Source organism: Opisthorchis viverrini (assembly GCF_000715545.1).
Source record: "Opisthorchis viverrini unplaced genomic scaffold opera_v5_305, whole genome shotgun sequence".
NCBI classification, from domain to species: Eukaryota; Metazoa; Platyhelminthes; class Trematoda; order Opisthorchiida; family Opisthorchiidae; genus Opisthorchis; species Opisthorchis viverrini.
Genome location: NW_008751956.1, coordinates 108,170 through 120,424, shown reverse-complemented (window position 1 = coordinate 120,424; position 12,255 = coordinate 108,170). Strand labels below are relative to the sequence as shown.

General features: G+C 46.8%; 1 protein-coding gene across 1 annotated transcript in view; it reads left to right on the top strand.

The window, feature by feature from the left end:
* Window positions 1-7,173: 7,173 nt before the first annotated feature.
* The window catches only part of T265_09709 (hypothetical protein), a gene marked incomplete at both ends in the record, with an annotated part of 90,253 nt that continues 85,171 nt past the window's right edge, over window positions 7,174-12,255 (top strand). Inside the window, 2 exons of the mRNA XM_009175869.1 lie at window positions 7,174-7,384; window positions 9,775-9,996. Of these exons, the coding sequence (XP_009174133.1) occupies window positions 7,174-7,384; window positions 9,775-9,996 (433 nt within the window). The remainder of the gene's footprint in view (window positions 7,385-9,774; window positions 9,997-12,255) is intronic.

Here is a 12,255-nt window from a genome sequence, read left to right as displayed (position 1 = left end):
CCTGTATTGTATTAGAAAATTATAAATTTCGCGGTCCAACTCCAGAAAAGAAGTAAAAGAGGATAAAGCATGCACAAGTTTTAGTGTACAAACAAAATTTTCAACAAGTTCGCTCGACTAGGGATGTTGTGCAACGTTATTGTGCGTCAATAACGATTAAAGCATAGTGCTTCCAACAGGATGACCTCAATAGTCGGCGTGAACCAGTCTAAAAGTTTGCCATGTAATAAGCTATGGATAGAACTCCAGAGGTTTGCCACGAAGCAAGCGTACATTTAGCACAATTTAGGTAGTAAATTTTGTGACCACCTAGATACGGTCAGTGGCGTGACAAGCTTGTGAGATTTTATTCTATTATTTTCATTTTATTTCTGGCTTAACGAACGCAGCTTCTGGTGCCGGACACGTTATTCAGTGGAAATTCCGATACCTAAAAGAAAACTTGCTTTTTAATTGCCTCGTTACGGACTCGCCGACACCAACTCACACGAGCTATGGCTGGGAGACAGCAATTGTAGAAGTTGTCTCTGTTCCGCCGCTCGACGCGCTTTAGTCTCACAACCCGCACCGTAGCGCGATACAGTCCCCTGAGATTCAGTGATATAACTTTTTGTCATCATAGTTTTTACATATTGGCAAACACCACCAGAGCCTTGCAGATTCGTTCGTTAAACTTACCTTGCACACTGCAATCGGTACTAATACAACTTTAAAAATTCGTAAAACGTTCCATAACTTCAAGTCCCTCTGCCTGGATGGTAAGTGACATGTGTGGTGAGAGCCTGTTCACAGGTTTGACCTCACAATGCGGGTGCAAGGCGCATGCTAAAGGATGGGATGACCTTGGTCAGTTCACCCAAAAACGTGACATCAGGATCACGATGATAGAGGAAAACAACAACAAGCTGGCGGTTTTAGATGTCCTCGTCACAAGGTTGCCGGATGGACAAATGCAAATCGGATTCTAAAGAAAGGCCACACATGCGGATCACTTTCTTGACTGCCACGACAACCAGCTAGACCACCACAAACAATGCTACATTCGGAGACTATTCAAGCAAATTGAAACACTGAAACACGGTAGACCCTAAAGCTAAAGGAAAAGAAACGCTTAAACAGGATCTTTCAAAGGAACGGTTACCCAGTGTATTTCGTCTGAAGATGTCTGAGAAAATGCAGTTCAAGCAACTCGAGAACCGGAAGCACAGGCAACAAAATCACAGCAACATATATCAAAAAAATTTCGGAGCTGACCGCAAGGATACTACGACAGCATGCAATCACATTTGCCCACAGACGGATTCATATTCTGCGAAGGTCATGATCACGACCAAATTGACATTTATTGCATTGAAAAAGACAGAAGAAATCTACAAAAATAAATGCAACGATTGTGAAGAACACTACGTGGGACATATAGGAAGGTAACTGTCAACCAGAGTTAACGAACACAAGCTCGCCACTCGGAGACACGACCAACTCTCCCTCACCTCTGCACACGAAAATGGAGGACACAAATTCGATTAGAATAACGTCAGCATACTGGGCCAGCAAAGAACAAAGAAAGAACGCGAGTTCATGGAGGCGTGTTACTCCACTAATGGAGCAACAAACAAACGCATTGTGATCGATCTTGTCTACCAGCCTCTGAGGACAAAAACTCCAGGATCACAAATACCGGAGCCGAACGAGGATTCGAAACTGAAATAAATAGAACTGCAAACTACCAAAAATAAAAGGTACATCACAAACCACTCAAACACCAGAGAAGCCGACCACGACGCAATACAGAGCACGAACGGGCAACCTGAAGAGACAACAAACAAACGGCAATTTGAACAGTGGTTTACCTTAGGAAGCAAGAAATACAAACCAAGATGCAAAGATGGGACAAACCAGAATCTTAGTAGGATGGCTGTCAACGACAGCGCAAAGGCTGTCTTATGTAAACTAAATAAGCGCATGCACTAAAAAAGGGACTATCTAACCAGCAGCGCACTGAAGATGACTCCTTGAATTGTTAAGAAACGCCTGGGAATCGATTGCCAAACTTGGCGAACAGATCAACAGCCACCTGATCAGTCATCAACCAATTTAGTTGAATGCCTTACTGTGAAGAAAAAATAAAGGCGGACGTGGAAGGGATTTGTGCTAGCTTAAAAGAATCAGTTCGAGGTGCCTACACCTCCTGAAACCCGTTCAGGCAATCTAGATAGACATTTAAAACAAAAACGCCACCGACATCGGTCGATAGCCGTGCCTCCCAGTGTCTCCAACCAGGCGCAGTGGGGATCACGCAATCCCTAACCTGGAAGACGAGTAGCACCGTTGACACCCAAAAGTTTCGTAGTCGCTTGCACAGCTCTCTCCAAGCTCAATGTCTGGCTACCTCTCTGCTTTCGCCGCTCTGAGTTGGGCTAGGGAAACAGCACTTTTCAGCAACCGATGGTTATGCATAAGCAACACATGTCCCAAAGAAGACAGCTTCTGGCGCCGGACACATTCCTTAATGGAAGGCTTCACTGCACAAACTCGCTTTCTGATTGCCTCGTTACGGACTCGCAGACTACAACCCACACGAGCTATGGTTTTGAGACCACGCCTCAGACCCGCTGCTCGAGCAGGCCAAGTCTCAGCCACACGACAAAACAACACGCACTGTAGCTTAATACACAGGTCCCTTCGAGATTCAGAGATGAACCNAATAGAACTGCAAACTACCAAAAATAAAAGGTACATCACAAACCACTCAAACACCAGAGAAGCCGACCACGACGCAATACAGAGCACGAACGGGCAACCTGAAGAGACAACAAACAAACGGCAATTTGAACAGTGGTTTACCTTAGGAAGCAAGAAATACAAACCATGATGCAAAGATGGGACAAACCAGAATCTTAGTAGGATGGCTGTCAACGACAGCGCAAAGGCTGTCTTATGTAAACTAAATAAGCGCATGCACTAAAAAAGGGACTATCTAACCAGCAGCGCACTGAAGATGACTCCTTGAATTGTTAAGAAACGCCTGGGAATCGATTGCCAAACTTGGCGAACAGATCAACAGCCACCTGATCAGTCATCAACCAATTTAGTTGAATGCCTTACTGTGAAGAAAAAATAAAGGCGGACGTGGAAGGGATTTGTGCTAGCTTAAAAGAATCAGTTCGAGGTGCCTACACCTCCTGAAACCCGTTCAGGCAATCTAGATAGACATTTAAAACAAAAACGCCACCGACATCGGTCGATAGCCGTGCCTCCCAGTGTCTCCAACCAGGCGCAGTGGGGATCACGCGGTCCCTAACCTGGAAGACGAGTAGCACCGTTGACACCCAAAAGTTTCGTAGTCGCTTGCACAGCTCTCTCCAAGCTCAATGTCTGGCTACCTCTCTGCTTTCGCCGCTCTGAGTTGGGCTAGGGAAACAGCACTTTTCAGCAACCGATGGTTATGCATAAGCAACACATGTCCCAAAGAAGACAGCTTCTGGCGCCGGACACAGTCCTTAATGGAAGGCTTCACTGCACAACCAAAAACTCGCTTTCTGATTGCCTCGTTACGGACTCGCAGCCTACAACCCACACGAGCTATGGTTTTGAGACCACGCCTCAGACCCGCTGCTCGAGCAGGCCAAGTGTCAGCCACACGACAAAACAACAAGCACTGTAGCCTTATACACAGGTCCCTTCGAGATTCAGAGATAAACCGCTCTGACGCTATAGATGTCTCAAATTAGCAAACGCGACACAAGCCTTGAAGATTCGTGCACTGACCCCATCTGTCACACTACAGTCAGGTCTGATGCAAATTTTCAAGATACGTAAAACGGCCCGCGACTTCCAGTTCCCCTTCACGGATTGTAAGTGGCATGTTCAGTGTCTGCATGTCCACAAGCATGACCTTATACTTTGTGGGTGCAAAGCGCATATCAAAGGACGGGATGACTTTGGTCAGTTCATTCAAGAAACCCGAAATTTCTTCCCTTCGAAAATAAGGACGATGCGTCTCGTATACTCCAGATCAAGAAGCTTTTTGCTACAAATTACTTGAACATCAGGATTTTAGAGAAGTTCCAGCTTCGTCTGATTATCTCGTTCCTCGCGAAGTTAAACCAGAACGGGGAGACTGAGTGCCAATGGCACCACTTGGTGTAGGGGAGCTTCTGGGGAGCTCATCGTACACTCCCATACGTCAGGAAGTCTGATAATACAACACGAGGGAGAATACTCAAGATAATCGCAATTGATGCAACGCAGCCGTGGACACAGAAGGCATCAGCTGGAGAACCCAATCATCTCCAAAGTGTGTATCAATCCGTGAATCCGTGAAAGCTGAACAGACCGCCGTCGACGTCAAATGACCCCTTTGAAATTGATCTCCAGAAAGACTCGTCACTGATTTTCCTTACCTAGGGGAAGGTGTTGTGGACATCATTGTTCCCAAATCTATATATTTTCCGAGTTATTGCCAATTTACTTTGCCAAAGATTTGAAATTTTGAAATTTACCTTCAAAATTTGTCCTTGATTGAAGCAGCAAAAGCCTTCCTCTGAAGGTTCGATCTTAGGTCCGCTCCAGGAATGATTGGGCACGCGTCAATGACCTAGCTCGATATTGAAGGCGGGTGCACCGTAGAAATAGTGTCCCCAGGCGACGGTGATGTTAGAATGAAAAATTCAATATGATGACCAGTGTTAATTCTGTAAACAGATTAGTTAGCGAAATTATTTCACTAAGTTGCACAAGCAGAAACGAAGTCGGTTTGGAACGTACCGCCACTGTTGAGTTGTTCGGTTGAACAGTCTTTTCAAGCAAGAGGTGTTCGGGCTCAGCCGCCCCCTAATAACCCAGCATCACTTCGATGGGATGGATGTACCGCCACGGACTAAACAAAGGCATGCTTTGATTGGCCAGAATGTCGGCCAATCTGGATCGAGCGTATGTCGCTCGACGCTTCCCGGCCCCTCACGGATGTCTACCACGACCTTGTGCGGCGTTCCGTGGTGACCCTATAAACACGGTTGTAATAACATTCCTTTGTCTCCATAAGGGTCTGTCTGAAGCTATCGTGTTTTCTGATACACTATAGTGAGCAAAGCAGGAAGCAAAGGACCGACACAGAGTTGCACGACGCTTCAGCATGTCGCGATGACTCCCCGAGGCTGTATTACAGGTTGGGAATGTGGCTGAGCAGACACACTTGGCCAGTTAGATTGCTATTAGAATGACCCAGGTGCTTTTTTACAGATAAGTTGGCGTTGTTATCAGTAGCCCTGCGCCCATTGCGCGTATCAGCTGAAGCGCTTTACGCAGATTCTTAGGACTTTTCGCGTCGTTCTTTTCAGTCTTCTGTATCCACCAGGCTTCTCGATCTGTGCAGATGGTCTCTTCCATCAGAAGTTTGACGGCTTATCGAATCATACCGTATTCTTGAGCATGCGGTGTACGTGTCAGAGCTTCGAGCAATTTTAGAGTGTTGCTCGAGATCCGTTGCTTGGATCCAGTTGGTTCATCAATTTCACAAAATTAACGCCCAGCATCTTGCAGGGTTTCGGTGATTCTAGTAAGCTTGCCACACAGCGTTTGAGGGCTTCTCGATGGCTAGACAGGACGTGTGTATCTCGCGCACCCATGAAAAAGACAACGAGAAAGACTAACGAACGAGCGCGCGATCCGGGCCTACGATGGTGAACCAGCGACAATCAATAATTGGCTCACGCCGCCTCCACTCATTCCTTCCTCCGACCTCTCAGATCCCAAAGACATCTCTCTAGGGCCATTCTTAGGGATTAACAGGCCCGCTTACCACTCATCGCCGTTAACTGTAACATCTACGGCGTCAGCAGTAGTCTGTTTTGTTTATCCTGCTATTTGCAGTTACTGAAATGACCCGAGTAATGGTACCATGTGACGGGTCGATGTGGCATGAGATTGTTTTCGGATGTGCTATTCATGGTTCTACATGGGGTGAAATACTATCAGGGCACCCGCACCTGGACAGGAGGACAATCAGAGTTTCCAGCCAAAACCTTCGGCTCAAAAACCCACCCGCGCGACAGCAATTGTTAGTGCAAGACCGTCTGGATAATCTACATAGTAAAGGAGCAAGTTACCAGCCTCGTTCCCATCCGCAACCTGGAGGACCAAGAGACAGCCAAGCATCTACCCGTTTACAAACCTGGTGTGAGGTTCTGGGGAGGTCACACATACATTTGCCAGTATAGCTCGATGGGTTATGTAGGTGCACAAACCGTCACACCGTGTTAGGGTCCAGTCTGTTCGCGATGGGATGATGGTGATGAGGGACTGCAGCCCGGTAAATCTGTCTCGCCCGCTGTGATGTGGTGAACGGCCTACTGTCCTCGACAGAAGGGCCAAGGACTGAGGATCACTGACTTGGCCCTATGTCAGCTCCGAACACCATACGCAGCATCCGTACACCGGACATGAAACTGCGTTGTGTGGGACCTTGATTCGATCAACGGATGACGACGTGTGATGACGGTGCGACGTTTGCTGCGAATGGCATTACTTTTCTCGTGTTCTCCAATAGGAGACCGGTTCAATGGATATACGCAAGGTTGCAGCATTTGTCGGGTTCACTGCGTATGTACTAAGTGCTGTACATTTTGAACACGGGTTCAAGTCCCACCACTCATAGACCCAAAACGACGGGGGAAGCTCTGGAGAAACCGCAGTTAACAGCCCCACAGGAAGCGACCGAAAATCAACACGTTATATAATACCGCCATCACGATTTTGCCTGCTTATTATTATAGTTATCCTGTATACTCGCATTGAATCTTGTATGTAAAAGCAAGAGAGAGGACAGACAACCGACCAGGTCGTACGAAAACTGATATAATTAGCCAAAGTCTGCGAGTTTAAATCAGTAGGTGCAACTGAATATCGAGATAGGTGTGTGGGTGATGCTTTAATTAACGACCCGGCTTCCAAGTCCATCCGCGAAAAACTTCTAGCACAGAGCGAACTTACTCTGGGCCAAGCCTATCAGCTTGCTAGATCCCTCGCGTTGGCTCACAAACAGTCGTGGGCATATTTTAGTAGACAATATATATCCTGTTCTACGATTCCGCCATTTTCACAGAATCCCGAATTACGTGTTGATCCGACCATTGCTTCTGTAAAATCCGTTCAACCATTATTATTTCTGTGGTTATGGTAGGTATCCTCATTCGAAGTGCCCCACTCAAGAAGCCGTGTGTGTGTGTGGTAAACGCGGTCACTTCTGCTGCGTGTGTCATTGAGAAGGAGGCCTGCGCTATCGTTGAATCTATCAGGAAATGGCGGCAATCTCTACTCGGAAGACCCTTAAAACTAATCACCGATCAGCGTTCAGTCACATTCATATACGGCGGTGGACAGAAGGGTAAGGTGAAAAACGACTAGATACAACGCTGGAGGATTGACGTGTCTGGGTACAAGTATGATGTCATATACCGACCTGGCAAGGGCAATCATGTCGCAGACACTATCACGAAACGTATGTGCTTCCACAGGAAGCACTAACTAACTTGGAGAGCTCCATAAATCCCTCTGCCATCCAGGTACTACTCGTATGTTTCATTTTGTGAGTTACAATAATCTCTCCTATTCCGTCGACGATGTCAAGCGCGTTATTTCTTGTAAACTGTGTACCGAACTGAAGCCAGGACTCTGGTAGACTCATGAAAGCAACATAACATTTTGATCGCATGAGTTTGGATTTTAAAGGTCCCCTGCCACGTAATTGACGAGTTCTCAGGGTTCCCATTTGAATTCGTATGTGCGGATATAACCTGAGCAAGTGAGTGACTCACAAATCTTCTGTTTGTTCGGAATGCCAGCCTATATCCATCCCGACAGAGACTCATCGTTCATATCGTCTGAGCTCAAGAGCTTTCTCATGGAGAAAGGTGTTGCTATGAGTCATAGATCGATTTATAACCCATAGTGTAACAGTCATGTTCAGCTTCTCGACGGCACTCTCTGGCAAACAATAAGCTCTGCGTTGAAATCTCACAATCTTCCATCTTCCTATTGGGATTCGGTACTCTCTGATGCTCTACACAGCCTCTGATCACTGTTATGTACGGCCTGTAACTGTACTCCACACAAACGTTTGTTTCAATACGCACGTCGCTGAACATATGGAATATCGTTACCATCGTGGTTGGCCACCCCTGGACCAGTTCTGCTGCAGCAAGATGATGGATCATCCAAGTGTCAACCACTGGTAGAATAAGTCGACCTTCTGAACTTCACCCCACACATTGCTCATCTAGACGGAAGAGTCGAAACCGTGTCCCTTCGCCGTCTAGTCCAACTAAAGACGTTCTCAGTAGGGACATCGAACACGCAGATATAACTGAAACAACCGAACGTCAGCACCTGAACACTCGGTACCGTCCTCCGAAGACCAATCGAGCCATTCTGAAATTCTAGAAAAACAGCGACGAGTTCATCCTTACAGTTTGAGAAAGAGATGAACCTGACTCACTACATTTTCCCCCTGTCTACCTCAGTACATACGTGTCCATTCAAACAGTGCCGGGGTGGATGTCATGATTTCTGTCTGCTTAATATTATACTTACCCTACTTACCCGTATTGAATCTTTGTATGTATTTTTTACGTATGCATTTGCATGTATTTAAGCTCATCCATGCTTACTCTTAGACAAGTAAAATGTTGTTTATCCTCGATAACCCGGACTCTTCTTACTCACCCTTGGACACATTCTCACCCGCATCACCCGTTCATATATTGTGTATAGTGTACTGGGCCCAGAGGAGGCAATATGCCTACAGAGACAATTGTCGTTTCAAAAATGCGGAAAATTCTGCGACAAACTCTCACATGAATGGGTAGACAGTTTAACAAAAAGGACAGCAAACGCACCATTGAGTTGGGTTCTGTGCGGTGTCAGTCGATGTGTTCAACCGCAGATATTTACCATTTTTAGGTCCAGGCGAAAAGCCGAACCTGCGCAGGTGGGGATAGTCTAAAAGTAATCCTCCCTAGGCTCTGGACGTAAAGCCGTACTGTCCTCTATGACAGGAGTGTAAAGACAGTAAGTTGTTTCTCCAAGACATCCAGTGTGTCCGTATTTATGGAAGTAGCGATACTGCCTCCCTCTCGGGTAGGACAGGTTAGAAAAGGTCGGCCCTATAAACCACACACTCCGATCGTCCAACGGTTGACCGTGACCGCCGGCGCATTATTTAGTACGGCCTGGGCAACCGGGAAGTATTATCTGCCCTTGCAGCTCTCTACTCACCAGCCTCCCACACTCCCTACCCATCGTACCATGCAGCCAATCAAACCATCTGCCAATCTCCTAGCCACTATCCCGTGTCTCTATAATGGCCCAGAAAATAAACCAAAACAATCAGTTAATAACCTCAAAATATCTAGTCAACTTGGCAGCCTTTGGCGTTGGTACTCTATGCCAAACTGGAGAACAGGCATCTCTTGCTTCCCGTCCCTAACTATGTACGTTTTGTCCCCGAAACACGTATACAAGACCCCACTTCGGTCGTGCTCCTCAAGCCGCTTAGGACGAGCTCAGATGTTTCATATTTCACTCTTTAGCCATCTGGTGATTCCCACGCAATGGCTTGTGGTATCTACGGTGTGGGAGTTGTACACATTCCAAAGGCTGAAGGCGCCTTACTAGGCTAGATTGCAGTAAACAGTCACCTTTGTGCTGTGTGATTTTCGGTCTCAATTAAGATTAACGCAGGTCGATCTGGTAAACGGTATTTGTTTATCGTATCAGCATACGCCCCAACAGACTGCAGTTCAGAAACTGAGAAGGACGAGTGTTATCAAGACCTGCCACGATTTTCCCAGTTGGCAAGAAGAACAGATACAGTAATCCTGGCGGGTTCTATGAATGCCCGACTAAGTTCGGAAGAAGCACAATTAGGTCGTAGAACTGGAGTCGATGCTGAACGTACGGATAATGGGGAGCGGCTTCTTCAGTTGTGTGCAGATCATCGTATGTTCCTGACTAGTACTGACTTCCAACACAAACCCTCACATCGTTTTACTTGGAAACCACCTACCACAAGAGAGTCGTAAAAAATCGTTCAGCCATAGCACCCTTTCAGTGCCTAGCTGCCATGCCACCCGGAGGAAGCACGAGGGCTGGGATACTGTCAGGTTGCCCAAGCCCAGACAGGGGAAGTCGAGAGGCAGGGGTCGGGTTCGAACCACGGACCTTCCGGTCAGTAATTCGTTCTCTAACCACTGAGCCATTTCGCCGTGGACTCAATCGGACCATGTGGCTATCAGTTACCAATGAACAGTCTCAGTTAGGGATTACCGTTCCTTCTGGGGTGCGCAACTTGACTCTTTTGCCATCGTGCCGCCTTCCACCAGCATTACGTGTGCCAAAGGAGGGCAGCTCCATTAATCAGCCTCGACAAGTTTCAGTGGCGGAAGAGCATCGAGCTGATTTGAGCAGAAAGCTACTGGAAACGTATGCTCATGCCGATGACGAAGATTGCTTGGAGGTTGAATGGAGTCGAGTTAAAGAAGCGATGCTCTCAGCTTTTTGGACTGTTTTTGCAGGCCATCTGACATGAGTTAATGAACACAAAATATCTTCGAGATTAGCAGATCTCGTTGCTACCAGAACGGCCATACCTGCAACGAGAGACCGGTGGCGTACGCAGGTTCCCTAAACACCGGATAAACAGGAGCTTGAAGAATGGCAGAGAACGCTGGTGGATTTTGAAGGCCCAAAAGATGGAGGATTTTCCTGCAAAATGCCAGCCAAACGGAGCTCCTTGACCGTCACCACAGTTTTCAAAGAGGGTGCAATAACGTCCTGTGGTAACCATCGTGGAACCAGCCTCATATTCTTCGCATTTACGATACTCTCTGGCGTTCAACTTTGCTGTTGATGTGCTGCTTAAAATTCCTTTGCCCGTCTTCGCTACTTCAGAAGTTGAAATTCTCCTGACCGGAAGGACTGTGGTTAGATCCCGACCTCTGCCTCTCGGCTTCCCCTGTCTAGGCTTGGACAACTTGGCAGTATCCCGGATCTCGTGCTTCCTTCGGGTGGCATGGCAGGTGGACACCGAGAGGATGTTACAGTTGAACGGTTATTGTCTTTTGAAGTTCGCTCACAGGCATTGAGTATGCTGATAATATTGCTCTCCTTGGTTCATATCCATGGAAAATACAAAGCATTTTGAATAACGATTTCGCATGCGCTTCACACCTACAAGGTAAAAAGTGGTGCCACAAGACCCATGCTTGCACACGAGCCAATTGACGTGGTATGTGAATTTTTTGCCTGGGCAGTTGTATAAGTTCTGATGGACTGGCTGGAGGTGAGATTATTTCTCGAATGGGAAGGCCAGGGCAACTTTTGCCTATGGTGGTGATGTGATTTGAGTTTGTCTGTCAAGGGCATAGTTAACACTTAGATCGGAAAACAGCAAGAAGGGGCTGATGGTCAGTGATGGGCGTGAAATGACGTCCATAGGGCACTTTGTGGAACTTCTTGATGGCAAAGATTATTGCTAAAGCTTTTTTTCAATCTGACCATTATTGCGCTCGGTAATTGTTCGGGATCTAGCTGCGTGGGCAATTGCTTTTTCGTTTCCGTCGGGGAAAACGTGAGATGACAGCTCCAACAACATGGTTGGATGCGTCTGAAACAACAGTAGTTTACAGGGCTGGATTGTGATGTGTGAGTAGTAGATCAGAGCTGATAATTGACTTCACTTTGTCAAAAGCGAACTGGCACTAATGTGATCAGTTTCAAGGCACATCCTTTTGTAAAAGACGATTTAGTGGTTCACGAACACGATGCCTGTCTGGCAAAATGAACTGTAATGGCTTACTACACCATGGAAGGAGCACAAGGTTGCTAAATTTGTCGCTCCTGACATTTTTGTGGCAAAATTATTTTCTGAGTCTGGATGACGACCATATTCGTCAAAAACAAATCCAAGATATTTGATGGAGGTGAGAAAAAATGCACATTTCTCTGCACGTGGGCGAAAACCATATTGCTGAATTCGTTCGAGTACAACAAGGACAACGAGGACAACAAGCTGCTCCTGCACTCACACTGGACTCGCTTGGCATTGATGTGTGCTGTGTCTCAGAAACGAGAATTCAAGATGCAAGCAGTGATTGAGTTAACCGCCCCGTCAGTCTCCACTCGCTTCCGGCTACGCACCTCTGGTGATCCAGAGGCTGCTGCGGTGGGATGTGCAGGGGTTGGTATTGTGCTAAGTCA